The sequence below is a fragment of the Peromyscus leucopus genome, chromosome 13, assembly GCF_004664715.2.
Source record: "Peromyscus leucopus breed LL Stock chromosome 13, UCI_PerLeu_2.1, whole genome shotgun sequence".
NCBI lineage: Eukaryota > Metazoa > Chordata > Mammalia > Rodentia > Cricetidae > Peromyscus > Peromyscus leucopus.
In genome coordinates, this window is record NC_051074.1 from 46,469,338 (window position 1) to 46,494,418 (window position 25,081).

General features: G+C 39.9%; 1 protein-coding gene across 2 annotated transcripts; it reads right to left on the reverse strand.

Annotated features, from left to right (window-relative positions):
• Positions 1-2,783: 2,783 nt before the first annotated feature.
• LOC114705070 (gamma-crystallin E-like) lies at positions 2,784-4,616 on the reverse strand. Of its 2 annotated transcripts, none has more exons than XM_028886721.2 (3): positions 4,508-4,616; positions 4,173-4,415; positions 2,784-3,121 (listed from the first exon to the last, which is right to left on the reverse strand). In XM_028886721.2, the coding sequence occupies exons 1-3, from the start codon at positions 4,514-4,516 to the stop codon at positions 2,849-2,851; spliced, it is 525 nt and encodes a 174-aa protein (XP_028742554.1). In that variant the 5' UTR covers positions 4,517-4,616; the 3' UTR covers positions 2,784-2,848. The 2 variants fall into 2 exon arrangements, with proteins under 2 accessions (XP_028742554.1, XP_028742555.1); XM_028886722.2 differs by having other exon boundaries at positions 3,015-3,107.
• Positions 4,617-25,081: the final 20,465 nt, after the last annotated feature.

The window sequence follows — 25,081 nt, forward strand, 5'->3', positions numbered from 1 at the left end:
GTCCTGTCTGGATGTCTCCATCATCACTGCTCAGGAGAAATTTAGTAAGGAATATAATCTTAGATTTAAGACTTATATTTTAAAAGTTTTAAAAGATTGCTATATTAAAAAAGTTAAAAGCTATGGGTGAAGTTTTGGTTTTCATTTACTGTATGTTTTATTCAGCCTAATATATAAAATACTATTATTTAAATATTAACTTATATGCAAACATATTAAGGGGATATTTGTGCTTTCCAAACTGAGTCTTCAGATTGTGGTGGCTATTTTATGCTTAGGATATATCTTCCCTCAGACTAACCTCACCTCAAGTGTTTATATCCACGTGGGCACTAGACCCAACTACTTTAGTATGTCTCTTCAGAGATTCTCCAGCTATCGTGGAGCTTGATAGTATATTGGATGAGTAAAATAATCTAACTATTGTATTCTAATGTTTGAGATTTTGGAGGCAATGTATTTGCTAGCTGATTGGTATTTTTATTCAAGCAGAAAATATTTTTGCTTCAAGGGAGGACAGAGAAAGGGGAAATTATAACCTCTAAAAAATAAATGAAAGGATACTGATTTTTAAAAAATAAAATAATTTGCATTCCTTATTTCATAATCAGTTATTTAGTTCACCATGAATTTACTTCTAAGAGTTGTCGTTTTCATTAGTAAAGCAAAAATCCATGAGCTGTTTAGAAATTCACTTTTTCCCCTTTTCATACAAATATATAAAATACAGTATTTGTGCATACAGAGAACCCTTTGGTATGACAGAATGCTTGCTGGATTTCATTTCATGACTCCTTGCAGAAAAATCATCTTGAGTTTCCCCAAACAAGCCCCCACCCCAAGTTCTTCTTTTCCTTTTTTACTGAAGGAATTGTTACCAAAATCTATTGGTGAACTCAGTGTCAGAAAGATTGCTCCAAGTGTGAGGATAATATCTGCCAGTTCCACGATGTGCTTATGAGCTTTGCATTGCTGCTGTGTGTTTCCCTAATCACGTACTCTCAGCCTTTACTCTACACGGTGTGTACCTGTTTCCACCAGCCCACATCACCAAGTGCTGTGCAGCTCCATTAGAAATGTGTAACATGAATCATAAAGGGTCTTATTAATAAAAACAAACCCAGTGCCAGTTGTTGGGATGAATGCTGGAAGGTCAGAGAAGCGGAACAAGCCACAACCATCTCACCTTGCCAGTTTCTCAGCTGATCCTGTTTCCTCAGACTGGAAGCTTCTGAGTCCTCATCCAAATGGATCTCAGCTGAACTGCTTCTCGAAAGCCTGAAGCTTAACCAGCCAAATGCTGCTAGTTCCTGGTCTTCATGCCTAATAAACCTTTCTGCTATCTGCTATCACTCCCTGGGATTAAAGGCTCACTTCTTGGGATTAAAGGTGTGGCTCACCATGCCTGACTGTTTCCAATGTGGCCTTGAACTCACAGAGATCCATGCCTCCAGAAGGCTAGGATTAAAGGTGTGAGTGTCACTATTTTCTAGCCTCTGTATCTAGTGGCTCTTCCATTCTCTGACCCCAGATAAGTTTATTAGGGTGCACAATATTTTGGGGAACACAATACCACCACATAAATGACATTGGAAAGAGTCTTCTGACTTCTTTTAAAAGAGGGTTCTGGGAGCTCAGGGACTCTGAACTTAGGGAGCCTGCATGGGACCAACCTAGGTCCCATGTGTGTGACTATTGTGTAGCTTGGTCTGTTGTGAGGCTCCTAACAGTGACAGTGAGATCATGACCTGTCCCTGACTCTTAGCTGACTTTTGGGAAGCTGTTCCCCATGCTGAATTTCTTCCTTTAGCCGGATAAAGGGGGAAGAGCTTGGTCCAACCTCAACATGATATGCCTGCCATCAAGCTCATGGGAGGCCTGCCTCTCTTTGAATGGAGAGGATAGAGATGGAGTGGATGGGGAGAAGGGTAGATGGGAAGTGAGGGGGTGGGTGGTGGGAGGAGAGGAGGGAAAGGAAACTGTGGTTGGTATGTAAAATAGATTAAAAAATAATTAATAATACAAAAGAGGGCCCTTGGTTCTTAAATCTGTGTTCTTAGCATGTAAAATATTTAAACATCTCTTCATTTAGCCCCATAGTTTTGGACTTTTTGGATGTGTCAGGCATGACTATGCTAACAGATAATTCTCTAACTCTGCCTCACACTGATGCAGTTCTATTTAGCCATTCTATTTCATTCAATCACCCCAAAAGAGTCTCAAGTGAGAGCACTAAGGATGAAAGCTAACACTCTACATGTAAGCTTATAGAACAGCTTTCGGATATGGTTAGAGCAAAGCCACTGTCCACGATAGAGAAAAGCAAACACATGCAATCCACACCAGAGACTCCAGAGAAGAGTACTACTATTATTATTTTGTTTTTGTTTTTGTTTTGAGACAGGGTTTCTTGGTGTAGCTTTGGGCCTTTCCTGGAACTCGCTTTGGAGACCAGGCTGGCCTTGAACTCACAGAGATCTGCCTGGCTCTGCCTCCCAAATGCTGGGATTAAAGGTGTGCACCACCACTGTCTGGCCGGGAGAGAAGAGTATTATTACATCTCCCATCTTCACAAATTAGGAAACTGAGGCACAGAAATGCCAAGTGGCTTGCCCTATCACATACAGCTAGTAAGTGGTTGGAGTCCAGGTTCCTGAGGCTGAGCTCCTGGTTTCTCATAGCACAACACCCACTGAATATAAGAATAGCCATATTTTTCCTGTCTGCAGTTTAGCTGTGCCCTCCTAAGAAGGCTGAAAAAAAAAATACAGAGGACCCCTTTACTGCATGGAACACACAGGAAATATTTTATTAACTTCCAAATGGTGAAAGGGCAGAGTAAGAAATTTCAATAGAAATCCATGATTCTTCTTAGAGAGCCCACCCTGGCATTCATGGCGCCCCAGTCATGGTAGCGCCTGTACTCTTGAGGCCTCAGCAGGTACTGCCGGCCTTGGTAGTTGGGCATCTCATAGAGGACCCAGTAGCCTTCCAGCACGTGGAAGGAGTGGAAGTCACTGAAGTGGAAGCGGTCCTGGAGGTGGGAGCAGTCGTCGGTGATCTCCACCATCTGGCCTCTGTAGTCCTCTCGCTCGTAGATCCTGATCCTGTGAGAGCTGGACTGTGGGGCACGCAGAGTAGACAAGGGGGGTGTGAGAAAACCTGACCTGAGCCTGGTAATCCAGCGCGTGCTGCCTGGGGGATGGGCGTCCCTTATGTTTTCTATACCAAAGGGGACGAAATTCAAAAAGTCAAATAACGGCTGTCAACGCCATGTCAGTCACAGATTGATGGCTCCTCCTGGGAAACTCGACCCACAACCTCTCCTCCATCTATCCCTTCTTTTTGTTTCAGGCCCTGTTTTCAAACCTAGAGATCAAGGGCACCTTAAAATTTAGGCTGAGAGGGGCTGTGGTGGTGCACATCTACAGTCTCAGCCTTTCAGAGGCAGAGGCAGGAGGATCCCAAGATTGAGAGTTGGGGGCCAGACTGTAATACACCGGAGGTTTGGGGCTAGCCTTGGGTGCGTTCCCAAAATCCAGGTAAACACAGCAATGAAATGGAAATAATTGAACAAAAGATTGGAGTTCAGCTCTCAGTTCCAATGTGTTCTGGCAAATCACATTTACAAAGTCCCAAACAAAAGGCCTGTGCAGATCAAGAGTGTAAACTGTTGACAGCAATGGAAGTTCAGGCTGCCTGTCCTGACTACCCTGTTATCTTGACCCCCTCTGTCCCTGCCCCTACTCAGCAGGTACTACTGTCCGGAATCTTTTTCCACCACCAGAGCCCTCTGTGGGAAGGATTCTCCTAAGCAACACAGTTTGAGGAAAGAACAGCTGCTGATAAACTCCCACCATTCCATGCATTCAATGTATTATAGCTTCCAAGAGGACTTTGTGTGTATGGCCAAATTTGACCTTTACAAAGCCTGGCACACCACAGGAAACCCCAGTCATTTCTGCTAAATGGGAAAACTGAGGAGCAGTTCTCGCGGCCCATTGTGGGTCTATCTTAAGAGCTTTCAAGTGTCAAAGGTATGCTGCATTTCCCTGAATCCTAGAGAACCCCCACAAGGAAGGTGGCGGCCACCCCATCCCTCAGCTCAAAGTATAACTAGATGAGGGAGAAGATGAGATTGAAGGCCACAGGGATGTAGGAATGGGACTCACGTGGGGGATGAGGCGGCAGGAGCGGATGGAGTCGCTGAAACCCATCCACTGCTGGTAGTCAGGGTAGTCCCCACGCCTCAGGAAGTACTGGCAGCCTCCGAAGTTGGGCTGCTCATAGAGCATCCAGCAGCCACTGTCCACGCGCACAGAGTTGCAGCGGCTGAAGTAAGGCTGCAGGTTGGAGTGGTCGCTGCTGCACTCATAGTGGCGGCCCCGGAAGCCACGGTCCTCATAGAAGGTGATCTGTGAGGGAAGGCAAGGCTCAGGGAGAGGCCTGATGGGGCCTGGACCCGAGGGCAGCTCCCTCCCCCAGGCCCTGGGTGCCTGGGGCTCACCTTCCCCATGGCTGGTGTTGGCGGTTCGGATGGGATGGTGCTGTTGGGTGTGTAGGGCTGGGCGCGCGGGTCTATATAGCAGGAGGTCTGCTGCGTTTGCAGGAACAGCACAAAAGGGCCACGCGGTGGGACCGGGCACTTTCTCTCTTTTCTATATAATGACTGTGGGGGAGGTGTGGGTTATTGTATGTTTTCTCTTGGTCTCTCCAGAGCTTTCGAATGGTTGACGAATCATTGACCTCGTTAAAAGGGTCACTTGATGCAGCTTGGGTCTTTAAATGATGCTTATCTGGGAAACCGACATTGAGTAAAGATGATTAACTAGCTAACCATTGTAATGAAATGGTTTATTAACCTTTTTTAAAATCCCCAGTCAAGGAGAATTTGAATAACAGTGCTTGATGGTGATGGGATCTGCTGTCCCTAGGAGCTTGAGGCTTTTAGGCTGGAGAAGGGCTGAAAGTGTGGCAGGTGAGAATGGATGTGCCTTCTCCACATGGCATTCCAAGTGGGGGTGGAGATCATATAACTAACGGGAGATAGGTGACAGAAGGCCAGATTCCAGGAAGGTCTGATTGAACATGATGATCTCAGCTCTGTTCCCTGGAACCTGGACCTAACCAGGAATTTCTGGATGCAAGTGAACATACAAATACATTTGAAACCTCTGTTTTTGCAGAATCTCTGTCTTTTCCAATGTTTCAAGCCTGGGAAAGCCCTGCTAGTTCTGTGGTTTAGGCTCTGACTCCCAGACTAGTCTCTTCTGCCTCCCTCAGTCCTTATCATCATCCCTAGGACCCCAAGGTGCTCCAACAACACTGCTATTGTGGCATTCCAGGCTGAAAATACTGTGGTACTGCTGTGCTCACTGTGGGAAGTTTAGCAGGCCCTGGCCTCTACCCATGCACACCTATAGTACATTGCCTCCCTCGCTTCCCAAGTCACGACAGCCCTCAATGTCTTGAGTTGCTGCTGAGTGTATACATGGAGAGGGATATAAAATTAGCCTTTGACATAAACCACTGTTCTAGAAGTACTAGCTGTGGTTTGTTGTGGGAATTCATTCTATTCAACCAATGGGATGGGCATGATCTTGTCTGCGTACATGCCAAACCACTTAAGAGGACAGAGAGGGGGGTCACTGTCTCTCTTGAGTAGCAAGGACTGGGTCAGATACCCCCAAAGCCATTGGTTGAGTGGAATGAACTCCCACAACAGTGGTTAGTCCATAATTAGTGCTAGTTTAGCATTCCTGTCCTCAAATGAGTGCGTAATTTGAGGAATTGAAGAAATACCTAAAGTAACCAAATCCTTAAGAGAGTTTGCCCCTCAATTAAACAGAGCATCTCATGTGTTTTCCAGACAGTCTAACTCGAAAAAAATATTTTAGTTACTAAATATTCCATTTAAAAAAGAATTGTGCCACTCACAATACTCTTCATAATACAAATACATTATCTACTAACTACAGTATGTAATGAAATTGTCCCTTTATGTATGTGATGAGTTTCCTGGGACAGATAGCAATTTCCTTATAAAAGAAAAATCTATAGAGAATGCAGAGGAGGTCTAATGACCTTTGATAAGACAAAAGTCTGAAAAATTTAGGTCATTATGGTGCAATGAAGACAATACAATAAGAGAGATACAGCCAGGCAGGGTCTGGACAGCTAGGGATCAGTGAAGAGCCCCAGACATAGCTCCAGACTGCTGGCAAAGAGATATGCCCAGGGAAGTGCTGTCAGATGCACGGTGTGTTCTATATCCTGATTTCAGACAGAGACCTTTGTTAAAGGTTTCTAAACAGTTCCTTTTAGTCATTATTTGGATATGAATTAAGGATTTACTGGCTTGTTTATTTTAGAAATCTGTGTGAGTACTGGTAGTCATGGTGCTTTTGAAATGTCAACTGTACTATCAATCTTCTAACTATAGAGTTTTGTGCTAAGCAGAATTCTTTTGATATAATTTTTTCCAAGAGACGGAAAGCAAATAGCGTCATTCTAAGCACTAGTTATTGATTTACCCATATACTGAAGGTTGAATGCTAGGACCTCTTAGTTAAACAATTGCTCCTCACTAAGCTAGAGCTCTTTACAATTAGAAAGTATGGGGAAAGACCCTTCTTTTCCTATATGACTAAAAAATGATGAATAATGTATGTGACATTCAGCAGACAATCCTAGCAAAAATACAATATATTTTTATCCTTTCTTTCCCCTAAGATTCCTAAAGAACTTAAGCCCTTAAGCATTTCGTTCTTCATAGTGTTGTTTGTTTGTTTGTTTTCTGAAGGGAGAGAGGCAGTGGCAGTGGGGTCAGCCCTTAGATAACAATACAGGATAAAATGATCAGTTGAGTCACTACCAGATAAAGAATGTCATTCTAAGTATGTTCTTGGAAAGTGAATATGAAAAATGTGAGGAATAAGGATTTCCAAATACTTTTTCTCCTAGGCTTGAATATGCTTTCCTAAAGTGACTTGATAAAACATACTGCTTCCAATTAATTGTTTTGTTATTTGAACCTTTGGATATCTTTGTGGGAAAAAAAAATCTATCCTTGCTGTGGGATAGGCTTTCTGTACACTGTGAATATGTGTTGTGACTATTGGTTAATAAAGAAGATATTTTGGCCTATGGCAACACAGGATATAGCCAGGCAGGAAATCCAAGAGAGATACAAGGACCAGAAAGGAGGATTCTGGGAGAAGTCATCCAGCAACCCAAGGAGCAAGATGCCAGCAGACTGGTAATGCCATGGCCACGTGGCAATGCATAGATGAATAGAAATGGGTTAATTTAAGATACAAGAGCTTAGCAATAAGCCCAATCCATAGACCAAACAGTTTGTAATTAATATTAAGCCTCTGAGTGATTATTTTTATAGAAACAGCTACTGCCTAGGCAGGACCTGGCAGGACCTAGAAACTATAGTCTACAATTAGTGCCCATACATTTGGCAAGAATTTCCACATAAAACCTGAGAGCAAAAAAAAAAAAAAAAAAAAAAAAAAAAAAGTTCTAAAATGCAGCCAAGAACAGCTTCCTAGATCGGGTCTCATTACAGCCTCCATACAGAAATATGTCCCCTGGCTGCAGCAAGCTTCAGCAGCAACATGGCAGACTCCCATGGTCTCTCACAAGTCTCAATACAAAGAGTTTTCTCCCAGGCACTGCCTGCAGGCTTGGGAGCACAGCCATGGGCTTAAACACACATGCATGTTACTTAATACTGCTTCCCAGAATTGGGGAGGTAAGTGTGATTCCTTGGTACCTGCCCCATGTTGAAAAGCTGAACGGGGTAGGGCCAGCAGCCAGGGCTGCCATTTCAGTCCTAGCCACACAGCTTAGCAATTTAAAAACTCTCCTTGTCAGGAAAGTGTTACAGATATGCAATAAAACATATTCAGATGGGAAAAACCTCTAAACGGGTTATAGTGTGTTTAAAAATATACATAAGCTTGGGACAGGAAAAGCCTTTAAAAAAGAAATAAAATAAAAAAAAAACATGTAAAGATGGAAAATGCACAGAGAGTCTGGATACTGTGTTTTGAGATAATGCTTTTGTTCACTGGTTTAATAAAACACTGATTGACCAGTAGCCAGGCAGGAAGTATAGGCGGGGCAAGCAGATGAGGAGAATTCTGGGAAGAGGAAGGCTGAGTCAGGAGTCACCAGCCAGACAGAGAGGAAGCAAGATGTGAAGGCAGAACTGAGAAAAGGTACCAAGCCACGTGGCTAAACATAGGTAAGAATTATGGGTTAATTTAAGTGTAAGAGCTAGTCAGCAATAAGGCTGAGCTAATGGCCAGGCAGTTATAAATAATATTAAGCCTCTGGGTGATTATTTTATAAAAGGCTACAGGACTGTGGGTGAGAGATTTGTCCTGACCAAGGGCCAGGTGGGACACAGGAGATCTTCTGATTATAGTACTGTATATTATTGTGTTGTCTTTGGAATTTTTAACTGCAGAGAGACATTTGATTGTAGGAGCTGCTAAGTTAAATCAACATATGCATCCTAAAAGGTGTCTTGATTTTAAAATTTGGGTCTAAGGATATGTTGCTTTGGAAAAGAAGTTCTGCGAGATTCCTTTCAGGAAGCTGTGGATTCCTTCCAGGTTAATATGGTTCCATCAAGGAAGATCACCTGAGAGGTCTCCAATGGGAGCTATGGCCCAAATGATCCAACATTCAGAACAGCTTCAAGGCAGCTGGATGATATGATCCAGGCTCACAGACTACTCCAGTTAGAACTTGACCATAATCCTAAATTTTCTCAGGATCCCCATAAGATTACCAGCATCAGCAGGGAGTATATAGAAAGCTACACTCAGATTCCCAAAATATTGTCTATGAATGTTTGTTTTAACTTAAAGGGGGATATGATATAGAAATGATGAGAAAAGATAGATTATTAAATCTACCTTAATCCAAAAAAAACCTGTTAATCTCAAATAATTTACATTGGTATGGATTTTGGTTTATTAATACACATTTAAGGTCAATTTTGTTATACTATATGCATATTTATACTCTTGTTTAAGTTTTATGTTTATATAACTCATTGAAAAATGTAATGTATATATAGTTAAAAATACAGATTAATAGTCATCTATAATAGTCAAACCTATAATTATGTTAGTTAGATTTTCTAGATATACAGAGATATATTTCAGATAGATAGGTAATCTTCAAATACTTCAAAGACTGACATAATATGGCATTTAAAATGTTTTAAGAACTTAGACTTTTCTGGACAGTGAGACATGTCTGCTCCTGGCAGCACCAATTACTTCAAAGAAGATGATGAGCATCAAAGAAACTCATTTTGAAGTTTGCTCACAATGTGGAAAAGGCTAGCCATTTGGGCAAGAAACTGCTTTTGTCTGGATTGCTTGACAATATGTTGTATAAACTGGACATGCAGGACCCATAGGAAAGTGATCACTGAAACTTTGCGAAAAGAAGGCAAGATGGTTCTTCAGGATCCTGCTTCACAGAAGATACTGCCAGACATTCTTCAGGACTCTGGGGAAAGTGACTGATGAACTTTGCCAATAGGCAAGACAATCCTTCAAATTTCCTGCTTCACTAAAAAGTTTGACAGAGACTCTAGGCCTGTAGGCTGAAGATAGATGCACCAATGTTACAGAGGAACTTTAGGTGACTGTCCAGGTAGCCAGATTTTTCGGTCATTTCTAGAATTTTGGAAGTTGCTTGCAATGCACTTCCTGTTTACTCAGATAACATATCCTTCTGGGGTCTTTGATGGAGTTGAAGACTAGATAGTTACAATTATAGTTTCCAGGGTTATGATGAAAGGTAAATTAGATATGAAACTTTAGACTCACAATTGCAGGATAGATGATAGAGTATTTTCTTTAATTTTTCCAAATACAAATAGACTAGATAACTGTTTTGTCATATGTAATTTTACTATGTTAAAGTTACAAAAAGGAAGTGCTATGGGATGGGCTTTATGTATGTTGTGAATATGTGTTGCTACCATTTGTTAACAAAGAAGCTGCTTTGACTTATGGCAACACAGGATATAGCCAGGCAGGAAATTCAAGAGAGGTACAGGGATAAGAAAGGTGGAGTAAGATGCCAGCAGACTGGTAATGCCATGGCCACATAGCGATACATATATCAATAGATATGGATTAATTTAAGATTAAAGAGCTAATTAACAATAAGCTTGAACCATAGACCAAACAGTTTGTAATTAATATTAAGCCTCTTACTGGTTATTTGGGAACAGATGGGCAGGAGAGATTTGTCTGTCTATGTATTCTCCTCCAAATATACAGATAATGAATCTCCCAAAGTAGTTCAAGGTATTCTGAGAATAAAATACTTAAGGCAGCAAGTTATATTTCTACTCTAAATTATTTGTGCGGGATGTAAAGATGGCTCAGCATTTATGAGCACTGGCTGCTCTTTCAGAGGTCTTGAGTTCAATTCCCAGCACCCACATGGTGGCTCAAGACCACCCAAAACTGTAGTATTATGGGATAAGATGACCTCTTCTGGTGTACAGACAGATGTATATGCAGATAAAAGATACATACACACACGTATATAATAAGTAAACATTTAAAAAATACATTGTACAATGAAATTCTGCGATTAGTTTTGTCTCAGTAGGTAGCAACAATTTCTTAATACTGATCACAGTAAAGTACCAATGCTTTTAAGGGAGACCTTGAAATAAATACAAAGTATTATTAGCAGGAATATTAATTATCTGAGGAAGTAAAAGTAACTCTATTGTTCACAGATGTCTTTTGATAAAGTTGCATAATCTAATTTTGTATTTAGTACATGAATTTTTCTTCTTTCAACTAATTTGTAGTATTTATATGTATGGTAGAAAATAGTGTAAAGCAATTCCTTTTAAAATTAGTTTGACACAGCAGCTGTGAAGTGCAGACTATGAAAAGATGCACAGAACATTTCTCCACCAGCCACATGGTAAAAATATTCTTAAAGTAAAAGACTTTCCGACCTTGAAGCAATGAGAAAAAAGAAAGAGAATAAACATTATATATTATGAATTCAAGTATATCTAGCTCTAGATTTCATCTGGAATAATACAAACATACATTTTCTGACAAATGAGCTCTAAGTATAAAATGTGAGAATAAAATAAATTTTATTTAAGTCTAAGATTATTATTTCCTATTTAAAAATTGTTGAACCTTTTATTTTTATTTATTTATTTATTTGGTTTTTTTGAGAAGGGTTTCTCTGTGTAGCTTTGGAGTCTATCCTGAACTCACTTTGTAGACCAGGCTGGCCTCAAACTCACAGAGATCTGCCTGCCTCTGCCTCCTGGGTGCTGGAACTAAAGCCATGTGCCACCACTGCCCAACCTGTGAAACCTTTTAATCAAAAAAGTATAAAGCATCTTAAATATCTACTAATAAAATAATTCAATGCCACCAAAATAAAAGAAAAAAATTTCAGCAAATGTTTGGTTATTTTTATTTGTTATGGAAAATGTATTAGTCATTATATCTTTCTTTACCAAGTAGTTTACTATTGTATTGACTAAAACAAATCAATCAGGGCCTAAAGAAATAAAAGATAAGCAAACAAATTGCTGCACAGAAGTCGTGACTCATGTCCTGCTCTCCATTTCTCCTCGCTGTTCTCATTCATGTGCTAAGAGTCATCATCATCCTTTTGGCAGACTATACTAAGAAAATCTATGACTATTATTGGCCTACAGGGATTGTTTGTAAAATCCTTTACAAAGAAACTCTAGGTTAAGTCAAACTTCTCAAAACAAACAAACAACAGCAGCAAACAAAACTCTGGGCTTTTTTTTTTTTTTCTTAGAAAGAAAACGAAAACAAAAACTGAATAGAGTTGGTCTTCATATCTTAAAAAGAGCAGATTTTCATTTCCTATGGGAATATCAGTTTAAAATATCTGGCAAAATGAAATACATCCCATAATAAAATTTAAAAATTTATTATGGCATAAATCTTGTGCTATAGTAGCATTTTTAATTTATTTTGAAACATTTGGACTGTCATGTATTATAATAAAATGTGTGGTTGATTGGCAATCTTCTTTGTCAACTTGAGGAGATTTGGAATCAACCTGGGAGACACACCTCAGGGTGTGTCTTTAAGACTGTTTCTACAGAAGTCTAACTAAAGTGGGAAGGCCCACTTCAGAATATAAGTAGTTCCCTTCCGTAGGCTGGGATCCCCGACTGAATGGAGAGCTCCAGAAATTCTTGATCTCTGCTTCCTGTTGGTGGAGATGGGAGCTCATGCTACCAGCTGTGGCTGTTACATCTCCTGGCTCAGGCTGGGTTTAGGGTGAGCTGCTAAATCATCCAGGTTTACCGGAACTGGACGCCTGAGTCAACACTCAGAAACAGAAAGTGTTAGTCATACTTCTGGGAGGACTCTGATAGACCAAGACGAGTAACTTCAGCAAAAGATCTGGAAGAATCTTTGCTAAAATAAAATTAACAGGAATAGGCCCAAAGCTCAGATGCAATCATTTTGGGCCTGCCAGCATATTCCATTCACTGAGAATTGACAAAAGCAAGTTATTGAATCAATTCCTAAAATGCAAGCTGGCCTTCAGGGATCACATTGTTTCCATGGCATTCACAACGCAGGTTTCTATTATCAGTAGCCAGATTCAAAGCAAAACAAAACTAAAAGGCAAGTACATAAGTAAAATGCTTGCCAAGTGTCAAAAAGATGTACCATTAGCCCAATTAAAAACACAAATATAATTTACGCTGTTGATAAATCCTTATTCACATAAGTAAAGTGCTTAAGAAGCTCAATCATGCATTCCAAACAAACAAGAACAACTGTGTGATGAAAGGAGGGAGGATTAAAATCCTACCCCAGAATTATATGAATTTACAGTGGGTCCTCATGCTTTACCTCGGGATCATTTTTCCCCCCAAGAATACAGCCTGTACACATAATGGTTTTCTAATGTCTGGAGGAGAAGATATATGGTGTTTAGTACTTTAGTCAGAGAGTTCATCAAAATTTTATACAGTATGAACATTCTGAGACTTGAGGATTGGGTTGAACCATTTGAGCTACCCTGACTGATACATTACCTTTCTTTACTTCTTGTGATAATCAACATCTTACCCCATCAACCCCTTGTCCACATAGATCATTTCCTTTCCATCATGCATAATAGCCTCATGGATTATATTCAGTTTCCTTGCTCTTTCTGCTTGCTCTAGGAGATACAGCATGTTTTTTGTAAACGATCTCTTGTTACAAAACTGTGGTAAGTGAGCTCCTCTATCCAGCTCACTAGCAGCTGTGAACAGAAGAAAAATCACCTAGCTGTGTTTCAGTCTGATTCCACTCAAGTCAATTCAGTTGGTATGCTTAAGTGCTCATTATGTTTTCATCATACCGTTAATGTGGTACAGCTATGCATCACAGATACCTGTTGTGCACGGTGCTTTGTGTGCATTATCTCATTGATTTTCCCAGGGCTCCACTATTTTTCACTTCATTTTATCAATGAAAAAAAAAAGAATGTCCTTTTGCTTCAGATGGTTGTTATGAATGCCAGATAATAAAATAGCTTAACATGCTGCCATCTTTCTTAGAGTCCATTAGATTTATTCTATTGTGTTTAAAAATTAACTAAATGATCACATAATAAATTCAGAGAGCTAACATCTATCATCTTAGTGGATATTGGAGTATATATGATTGCCTAAAGAGCGTCAGAAAAGGCGAGAGAGAGAGAGAGAGAGAGAGAGAGAGAGAGAGAGAGAGAGAGAGAGAGAGAGAGAGAGAGAGAGAGAACCCTTGTCTATAGAGCTGGCTACATTAAGCATGTTGACCCACTGAACAACCTGAGACAGTGACTTTCACTTGCTACTATGGACAATTACAACTGGAGCTGAGTATACTGTGATTAGGAGACTTGCAAGTTTCTCTACTGTTGCCACCCATTGCTTGTTAGGAAGACTATACATACTCTGATCTAGGGAGCCCACTCTCCCTTTTTAAATACTTAAGGAAAATTCTCTCAACTTTCCTTGGAAAAACTTTTGTGTTTCATAGAAAAGGAAACACATCCATGAGACACAAGTGCATTAATGCATTTTCTCTATGTTAAGCTGCGAAGAAACATGATAATATATGTAATTTCATAATAAGAAACCACTATTTTATTTTAATAAGGAAGGTAAAGTGGTAGGTTCAGCTCAAGGCAGCCTAAGTTTGAGTCTGCTTGCTAACATCTGGGAAGATCGTTAACCAAGCATTGGTAATTTTGGGTGATGTTCAGGCTTAGACATGATTTTCTGACCTAGCTAGATATGAGCAAGAAGCATCATAGTCCTGATACCACAACTATAAGCCTCTCCCACTGCCACACCTTCCTTACCATGATAGACTATCCTCTAACTGTAAATCAAATTAAATTCTTTGGTTGGGTATTTCTCCCCTTTCCCTTTTGTGGTGGTTTGAATGAGAATGGCCCCCATAAGCTCATGTATTTGAATAATTAGTCACCAGGGACTGTTACTACTCGAGGGGATTAAGAGTTGTGGCCTTGTTGGAGGACTGTGTCACTGGGGGTGAACTTTGAGGTTTCAAAAGCCCAAGCCAGGCCCAGTGGCAGAAGAATCTGCCACTGCTGCCTAGATCTCTTATATCCTTCTCCAGCACCATGTCTGCCATGCTGATAATAGACTCAACCTCTGAAACTATATGCAAGCCCCAATTAAATGCTTTCCCTTATAAGAGTTGCCATGATCGTGGTGCCTCTTCATAGCAATAGAACAGTGACTGAGACAGTTTTTTTATTCAGTCTGGGCCCTTAGCCCATGCATGGTACAACCTGCATTTAGCTGGGTCTGCTCTCAGGAGTCTGGCCTTCATTGTCTACATATTTATTGGCATTCTGGTCTTCAAAACTCTCATCAATACAATACAGTAATCTCTGCCTATAGCATTCTAGGGTTTCTCCAACCCAGGGCCTCAAATTACAATTTCACTGACAAACCAGTTCTAAAGAACTATAAAAACACATGGTCCAGTTTTCCAGAGAAAATAATGACTGACTCCTGGTACTGACATTTTTTTTTATTGCTATGTGCAACAGGAATATAATACTTCTTTTTCATATCTAGGTGTGTTAGAAAACAGAGTAGAAAGCCAACTGTGAATGCTTGTCAGACTTTTCCCTTTTCCTCCATTCAGTCAGTCATAGCCCCTAGACCAGGGGATGGTGTTGCCTATGTTCAGGGTCAATCTTCCCTTCTCAGTTAAACATCTCAGAAAATCTTTACACGGCCTCTCACAGGTGTGTTTCCTAGGTGAACCCAAATCCAGTCAAGTCGGAAATAAAAATTAGCCATCACACCACTCCATGACGTTACTATTATAAAAACAAATCTCAGAAAATGAAAACTAAGTATCAACCCCCCACTCTTTTTTTTTTTTTTAATGAGGCAGGATTTCACTGTGCAGTCAAATTTGGCCTAGATTTTGTTGTTTAGTCGTGGCTGGCCCTTGAACTCCCAATCCTCTTGCCTTGGTCTCTCAAGGGCTTAAATTAAAAGTGTATATAACCATACCCCACTTATAATTTTTCTTAAAGGAAACAGTAACGATTCATGGCATCAATTGAGTTAGTCCATTAATTTCATATCAAGTGTTCAATTTCACAAAAGAGGCCATGTGAAAGTTTGACAATTATCACAGGAATCTGGAGTTCTGGGAGAATTTATGCTGTTATCAATATTTCTGATCTAAATAACCATGATTTATCTCCTGAGAGTGTCTTGGCATAAGAAGAAATAGCTTATATCAGCCTTACCTTCTGTTTTGCCTAAGACACAGAAGACTTCAGCAGGAATGGAATACAAGATAACATGAGATTAATCAGGACTAGCCATCCCCGACACACACACACACACACACACACACACAGAGAGAGAGACATAGACACAATATGAAATATTCTAAGAAAGAAGAGGAATTAGAGTGAAAAGAAACTAAAGGAAATTAAAAATCAGAAATACCACATGTGCTAGCTATAGGTCTGGATTACTGTCTTCTATATGCATTTTACATGTTTTCCCCGGGAAACCACATTTATTTTTATATCTGGCTGCTGCATTTTTTTTTTAAAAAAAGTATATTATTTATTTAACTTTATTTTATGTGCATTAGCATCATAGCCCCTGGAACTGTAGTTACAGACGGTTATGAGCTGCCATGTGGGTGATGGGAATTAAACCTGGGTCCTCTGGAAGAGTAGCCAGTGCTCTTAACTGCTAAGCCATCTCTCCGGCCCCATGGCTGTTGCATTTTAAAATATGTTTCTATGATTAGTGGGCATGACACTTTGTGACTGGTGGCTGAAGAAAATATCGTCTTCAGATTGACCCATTCCTCACAGATGCACGATTTCCCCGCTGACTGGATTTGGCTCCAAGGATTCTAGGTGATCCTGCACTATTGTCTGAGACTATGTGGTAGAATAAGGGGCTGTGTGCTGATGTGGGGTATTTCCACCCATCCTTCTCTTAACTGGGTCAGACTTTCTCTTACCAGTCTTTATATTTTGGTTCTACACACACACACACACACACACACACACAATTTGCATGCATATATATGTATGTGCATATATATATATATATATATATATATATATATATATATATATATATATATATATATATATCATGCACAATGTCTCATCTTCTCTTCGATAAAATACTCCATGCTCAGTTCTCCAGGGAAATAATTTTAAGACTCCTAAGACTGTAAGCAAAGCTCTATTCCATTCCTTCACTATTATCCAATGCATTATCTTTTCTGTTCTTCCTCTGCTTATTTTCTTTCATCCTCTTCCTGTTTTTCTTCCTCCTCCTTTTCCTCCTTTACTTCCTCCTCTTTGTGTTCATTTCCCCTCTACCTCCTTTCCCTTTTCCACACCCCCTTCTCTTCTTTGTCTTCCTAATTCTCTCCTCTTTTAACCAAACAGTAAACTCCTTCCACCGAGCATCCCAGTGGCTTTCTTCCCACATCTAATACATATCTGAGACATATAACTGGATCTAGAGTTCGCTACCTGTGCACTTTCCTCATGGGGTTCCTTTGTTCATCTTTAATCTATGTCCTTAGAGAAACTGGGGAAATGTGTCGGTCCTATCCCAAACTAGAAGCTATCATTTAGAAATAGCAATCACATTTGTTGAATAGATATGTTAAAAGAAAACTATCTCCATGGGCATTTGGGGTTTGAAATTAAGGAACTAGAAAATTAAAAACATGACTATAAAGCTCTGCTATTTAGTGTTATGGGAACAGGAATGAGTTTCTGAGAAGAGGGAGAAAATGTGTTACAATTACTGCCAGCTTGGGGACTACCTGGAGTGGACAAGTTGAGTGGTCCTCAGAGAAATAAAACCACTGGAGCTCATCAAGTAATAGAAATAAGGGGAAACATGTAGGTTGGACAACATCTGAACAACCATAGTGGGGAGAAAAGGTACTCATAACTAATATCCTGTTATTATTTAGAAAGAGAAAACAAATCAAAGGTTTGCCTCTGAGACTGAGGAAGGGGCAAAATGCTTACAGCCTGCACCAAAACATGAGCAAGATGAAACAAAAAGCCCCTCCCCCCAAAACACACACAAACATGGAGTTTGTCTTGGGTTGGCCAACTACTCCTGGGTGGAAGGCCTGCCCTGGAGTTTGATTGTTAGATCCAGTTATACTGCATTGGAGAAAACTGATTTTTCTTTTGCTAGCAGCTATCAACGGCAAATAGCTTCTTGGCTAGCAGAAGACCTTGTTTTCACTTCCACATATCGGTGCTTAGAGCTCATCAGATCCATCTTAAACCTGTGCAGTCCCTGTGTGCTGCCACGGTCTCTGTGTTCAGATGTGCACCACTCCCGCTCTGTCTGGAAGATGCTGCTTCCTTGAAGTCACCCACTACCTCTGGCTTTTAAAGTCTTTTTGCCTCCTATTATGCATAGATTCACAAGCTCTGTTGGGGGTGGGAGAAATTATCAAAACAGATTGCACAAAAATTTTTTTACAAAAGGGCACACAAGAAAAACGGCACTCTGTAATCCAAGTTCTTACCCAACTGACATCATGTCCTATTATATTCCTTTTGACTGAGATGCTCTATACATTAGGAACCACACTTCCAGAAGAGTGAGTAAATCTGAATTAAAGGAAGAAAAATAGACCCCAACTGTAAGGCATACATTTATTTGGTCTTCAATCCCCAAACTTCAATTAGATGTCAATAGTGAAAAGAAAGGCTGCCTTATAGAGACTTGAGTTCTCCCTCTTTGTTAATACATATTTTTTTTTATGATTTTGGATTATGTATCTGTGAGTTTCTGTGTGTCTATATGTGGGTGTGTGCACCTGTGTTCAGGTGCCCATGGAGACCATGTGTGTGTGATTCTCTGGAGCTGGAGTATCGGCAATTGTAAGCATCTCAACATGGGTGATGGAACTGAACTCAGATCTTCCGCAAGAACAGTATGTGCACTTAAACAATGAACCATCTTCCCGGCTCCTTCCTCCCTTTTGGTGGCTTTCATCTTATCTCCCCGAATCTTCACATTTAAATGGCTTCCTCTGTCTGTAATCACCCGAGGTGCTGCCAGTTTACGCAGGTGACAGGCGTATCACATGATGTCAAAAGCAGAATTTAAACTCCTAAGGTCATCTGTAACCGGGAGCACCCAACAAATTCAGTCCCGGGGGTTGTGAGATAAAAATTACATCAAAGACACTTAATTTATCAAATCAGGAGTAACACATGGCCTGGAGCTTTTTACAGAAACAGTGAAAATAAGATATTTGGGCAAGATCCAACTACCAAGCTATTTGAAGTGCAGAGCACCAGTGCCTCCTTCAAACCCATTCCTAGAAGGGCTGTACTTAAAAGAAGTGATAATTCTGATTCAAATTGAGTTTAAACTAGTGGTATTGTAATTATTCTAACATTTATTTCTTTCAAAGGAAGGAAATTTTAAACATATATTTCAAGATGGAATTAAAATAATATTCGAAATATTCTAAAGCAAAATAGATAAAGAGGGGGGGGAAAGAATCTGTAATGCCATGTGAATTTTAACGGAAAATCCAAAGGCAGAATAAATTCAGATGTGAGAATTTTAATTTACACCATGTTGATTTGCACATTCTCTAAAGCATAGACAAAAACTGAAATACTGCATAGGTTTCTTACTGACAGATGAGAAGAAAAGCTGATACCAACAAACAGTATGTACCAGTAAGTTCCTTCCATACAAGGAATGTCCACTCAAAAAATGAAAGATTAGGGAAATATTTTTATGATATAGCAAAATGACAAAAATCACAAGATTAATAAATTAAGCCATTTTCCCAGTACAGTGTCTTAGCTACACCCAGAATCAGCAAAACTGGTCCTGTAAAAGCCACATCACAGTTTTCTCCAGTGGAACCTCTCAGTGGTGATAATGATAAAAATCAACTTTTCATAGACTGTCAAAGGCTCAAGCAGCAGTCATCAGTTTTTATAGTCTTAATCCAGGAAGCCTTATATGTAGGTGGGGTAAAATACTGAGGCTGGATACAAAGAAAAAAATTAAATCTCCTTTCCCTTGAGTATATCTTGTAAAGAATCCTTGTTGGATGTTCTTTAAAATTCATTGCTAATAAAAGCATTCACCAATGAATATTTTTGCTTTTCATATCAAATCCTCCCTATGTCATCACTGATGGCCAAGAAACAAAATGGGGATGAGGACTTGAAGGCATCTGTTGCTAAGGCCTGGAAACCTGATGCATAAGGCCAGAGGTATCACAGGGTGTCTAATGCCGGCACATTCTTCTCAAACCCCATGATTAGCAACCCTTGCCCCGATAACACACTTGAAAGAGACTTTAAAACAAATGGCTGGAAGAAATACTTTTTCTGAAGTCTATAGATTGCCTAAAAAGACACACTTATTGATTCTACTTTTCTCCTAAATGTAACAAACAAAAAATACAATGATGTAGAAGTAACTACTGGTTTCTCTTTGTTCCCAGGGTTGTTCCATGGACAAAGACTCCAGGAGATCTGACCTTGAAATCATGCGGTCTAAGCCGCATTTCTGGCTTTTTGTCCATCCTGCCCTCTCTCCTAGACACTGACCTCACAGGTCAGTAACAGCTGCTCTTGGTTGTGTTCATTGATTTTTGAGACGTGAGTTCTCTCTTGACCTTTCAGCCTCTTTGTTATTCTTTCCTGGTTCTTCCCGAGCCATAGATACCTTTAAGAGCGAGCTGGCTTCCGTTTTCAACTGAAATGCTGCCCTTCCTGATTTATGGAAAAAATCTTGGAAGTGAAAAAAATTTGATGTAGTAATATTTGTTTTGTTTTGTTTTTTGTTTGTTTGTTTGTTTTTTGAGACAGGATTTCTCTGTATTGTTTTGGTGCCTGTCCTGGATCTCGCTCTGTAGACCAGGCTGGCCTGGAACTCAAGAGATCCGCCTGGCTCTGCCTCCCAAGTGCTGGGATTAAAGGTGTGTGCCACTGCTGGGCTATGATGTATCTTGCTTATTTTAAGAAAACATAGGTTATCAATAATGTAAAGACCTCCCTATCATATTTCTAACTCAAAATTACTATGCCAACCCCTGCCTAATGCAGTTGCTACTGTCTTCTGTGCCACAGATAGGCAGGCACCAATATTCTCTTAATAGATTCACAGCCGATAGCTCACCAAGGTAACTCCAATTAATAACACCAGGAACATAAAAATATTGTCAGTATAAAATATGTACTTGGTAAACCAGAGATCTGCTTTCCAGTACTATCCATTATGAAAGAAAACAGTATTGCTAACTTTTAAAAAGTTATCTATATGACATCCAACCTCTGAAAAAAGTAAATAAAATCACACACCACACTGACACAGCCATTCCCCTGATGCACACTCTTTTTTTTTTTTTTGTTTTTGTTTTTGTTTTTGTTTTTCGAGACAGGGTTTCTCTGTGTAGCTTTGCGCCTTTCCTGGAGCACACTTGGTAGCCCAGGCTGGCCTCGAACTCACAGAGATCCGCCTGCCTCTGCCTCCCGAGTGCTGGGATTAAAGGCGTGCGCCACCAACGCCCGGCAATGCACACTCTTGATTGGCAATTCTAAAAATGCCCCCGAAGTTCTGAGTCTTGCTGCTTTAATCTCACAAAGGACCATGAATTAGGAACCATGTGGCTTTTTCCCACATAATAGAACTTCAAAGCTCATCAATTTAATTAAAATGTCATTGCTGCATTAAGTGGTCTTTTTCTCAGCATGGGGAGGGCAGGTCAGGAGAATTAATTGAGTATACCTCTTGATTCTCTTTCATTTTCAAAGAGGCAAATATCTCTGCTATCACAGCAAAAGAAATACTTACAGGGATTTCATGATTTTGGTTACTCTAAATTTTAGTATATTGGAGCTGGAGAAATGACTCAGTGATTGAAAACACACCCTGCTCTTATTAAAAGACCCAAGTTCCATTTCCAATTTCCACATGGCAGCTAACAACTAGCTGTAACTCCAGTTGCAGAGGATCTGCCACCCTCTTCTGGCATCTGCAGGTACTGCATGCATGTAGTGCACAGATACACAGGCAAAGCACTCATAGATATTAAAAAAATAGAAAACAAAATTTCAGTAGATGGCAATAATCACAACTGCAAGTGTACTGCAGCTACGCACACCAGAGGCCACATTCTGCTATACACAACCTTCATTTCTTCACACATAGATCTCTTTTGAGATAGGAAAGCCGAGACCATGCTGTTCAAGTCAGCTGGGTCTGAGAAACTGAAACAATCCGGCCAACTGATAACAGACACCAAGAAACAGCGTGACTCTATGGAGTCTTCCTTTTTGTGTTTGTTGTTTGTTTTTTGCTTTTTGAGACAGGCTCATGTGTACCCCGGACTAGCCTTTAACTTGCTTATGTGACTAAAGTTGGCTTTGAAGTCCTGATCTTCTTGCCTTCACTCCCCACATGTTGGAACTACTGGTGTGTGACAACAGGTACAGCTCAACCTTCGTAATTTCTTGCCTAGTCTGCTAACGGTTCTTTGTCACCCCTTCAGGCTCCATGTCACACCTACTCTCAACATGATTTAGGAGAAGTAAGTCATACTGAAAGGTCTTTCTTATCCTAATACATTTTACAATAGCTTCTCATTTCCTTTTGAACAAAGACCATGTTCATTCACAGAAATGCTTTATTTGAGCAGGTTCAACCCTCCTATTACTCTATTGCCCTTTCCTACTTCTTATGTTTCCCTCCTTCCTTTCCTCTCTTATTTCCTTCTTATTTTTACTTATCCATATCTGTTTTTCTTTTTTAATGAAAATAAAGTTAATTTCACACAATATATATCTCCTCATCTCCTCCCAGATCTTCCTCACTTCACCACCCTTTCAACTCCACAATTTTTTCTCCCTCTTAAGAAAGAAATCAGGAAAAAAAGAGACAAAGATAATACAATATGAACAAATAAATAAAAAGAAACTAAGAACATGAGAAACACATACACACAGACACACACATATAAACACAAACAAAAGCCTTACAAAGTCAAAATCAACAATCATAATATACAATCAAAAGAGCAGTAAGGTTAAAAAAGAAAGAAAGAAAGAAAGAAAGAAAGAAAGAAAGAAAGAAAGAAAGAAAGAAAAAAGAAGAAAACAACCCAAACAGAGCAATATGAGACAAAAGAAAATCTACAAAAGTACCACAGAGTTTGTTTTGTGTTGGCCATCTACTGCTGAGCATAGGTTGTATTTAGTATACTCATGAAATTCCCTTGGAGAAATGATTTTTCCTTTGTGAGCAGTTGTTAATTGAAGACATCCTTTTGGATAGGGATGTGAGCTTATGTCTACTTCCCCATCTCAGTGCTGAGACTCCACCTGGTTTTGGATCTGCACAGGCCCTAAACACGCTGCCATTGTCTCTATGAGTTTGTAAGTCCTGTTGTATTTGGAGGGCATTGTTTCCTTGGTATCATCCATCCCCTCTGGCTCTTACAATCTTTCTGATGCCTCTACTGCATAATTTCCTGAGCCCAGAGGAGAGAGTTCAATGATGACATCTCATTTGGAATTGAGTGTTCCAAGGTGTCTCACTCTCGGCACATTGTCCACTCGTGGGTCTCTCTATTCCCATTTACTACAGGAGAAAGCATCTCTGATGGTGTCTGAGTGATACTCTGAACTATAGGTGTAGCAGAATGTCATTAAAAGTTGCTTTATTTCTGTTCCTTTATTACAACAATAGCATTTTGTTTTCCCTTAGACCCAAGGCTTATCTAGTCTCAGATTCTTGGCTACTGGAGAAGTGTCAGGCATGAGTTATGTCCATGGAGTGGGCTTGAAATCCAATCAGATGGTAATTGATTTTGCCCACAACATTTGTAACACTATTGCACTAATGTATCATGCAGGCATGTCATCATTGTAGATCCAGGTGTTCTTAACCCTTTGATTTCTGAGCTCCAGTTTTATGTCTTCCTATACCATTTCAATCATGTGGCCCTCCCATTACAGATCTGTTGCTCATACATAGGCTTTGACATTCTTTCTCTAGCATTCCTCAGTCACTCCTATTCTCCAACCTTACTATGTCTAGTCTTTAGCTTTAACTCAGACATTGTTTCTTGAGGAATGACTCTGCAACACCCTAGACCAGTCAGTCCTATAATATTCTGCCAGAAAAAATGGTTTTGTTATAGCAATAACTTCAAGTATTATGTACTCATTTTTTTGTATGACTTAATAAATTATCCTCTATAAAACATAAATTTCATGAGTTCCTACTATATAAGAGACTAATTTACATATCAGTGGAACTAAATGAATATTTATTGAAATAATAAGAAATTAAAAATATGATGTGATATCATGTGATAGACAGAATTTCCCTGGATTCAGTCTACCCTGAATTAACCAGTACTAGCGTTTTGTCTTGGTTTAATTTCTTCTGAAAGTTCCTAGAAAGACCTCAGAAGGATATCAGCATTAACAAGTTGATACTGTACAGTTCTTTCAATTATCAGAGCAGTCACACAGTCATCAGTCTCAGAGAAATTAGAAAAAGATGAATCTTTTCATAATTTGTTCTGATTCATATATCACATAGGTATAATATAATTAAAAATATTTACTCATTCATTCATTTGTTTATATAAGTGAAGCCCACCTGTGGAGGTCAGAGGACACCTTGGAGGTGTTGATTCTCTCTTGCCACATCTAGAATAGGGGAATCAAATTGAATTCATCATGTCTGCTTACAAGAACCTCCATCTAAAAGCCCATCTTGCCAGCCCCCCCCCCAAAAAAGCTTTATTTTCTCTTGCCATCAGACTTGCTTAGTCTAAATAATTTTAGTTTATTTAGACTTACATAACAGAACACTATAAACTGAGTGGATTATAAACAATATAAATTTATTTTTTCACAGATCCTGATGGTGGGGGTTCAAGATCAGAAGACTTGATGTCTGGTAGGGACATGTTTCCTGATTGGAGATGGGAATCTCTTTGTTGGAATCTCACACAGCAAAGGAAAGGAGGGAGTTCTCTGAGTTCTCTTTTTATAAGGGCATTAATTGTATTTGTAAATCTATACTCTTTAAATATATATACATTATATATATATAAATTAACTTAATTTCACATATCAGCCATGGATTCCCCTGTCCTCCCTCCTCCCAACCCCCAGCCCTCCCCCCAATCCACCTTCCACTCCCTCCTCCTCAAAGGCAAGGTCTCCCCTGGCGAGTCAGCCCAGCCTGGTAGACTCAGCTGAGGCAGGTCCAGTCCCCTCCTCCTTACACTAAGGCTGAGCACAGTGTCCCAGAAAAGACCCCAGGCTCCAAAAAGCCAGCCCATGCACCAAGGACAGGTCCCGGCTCCACTGCCTGGGGGCCTCCCAAATGGTTCAACCTAATCAACTGTCCTACTTATCCAGAGGGCCCGGTCCAGTTCCACGGGGCCCCTCAGCTATTGGTTCATAGTTCTTG

What these genes read in the sequence shown, in the direction of transcription:
- LOC114705070 (XM_028886721.2), bottom strand. An exon ending in CCTGCCGCCTCATCCCCCAC is followed by an intron (nt 3,122 to 4,172) that starts GTGAGTCCCATT and finishes CGTGCCCCACAG; the next exon opens with TCCAGCTCTCACAGGATCAG.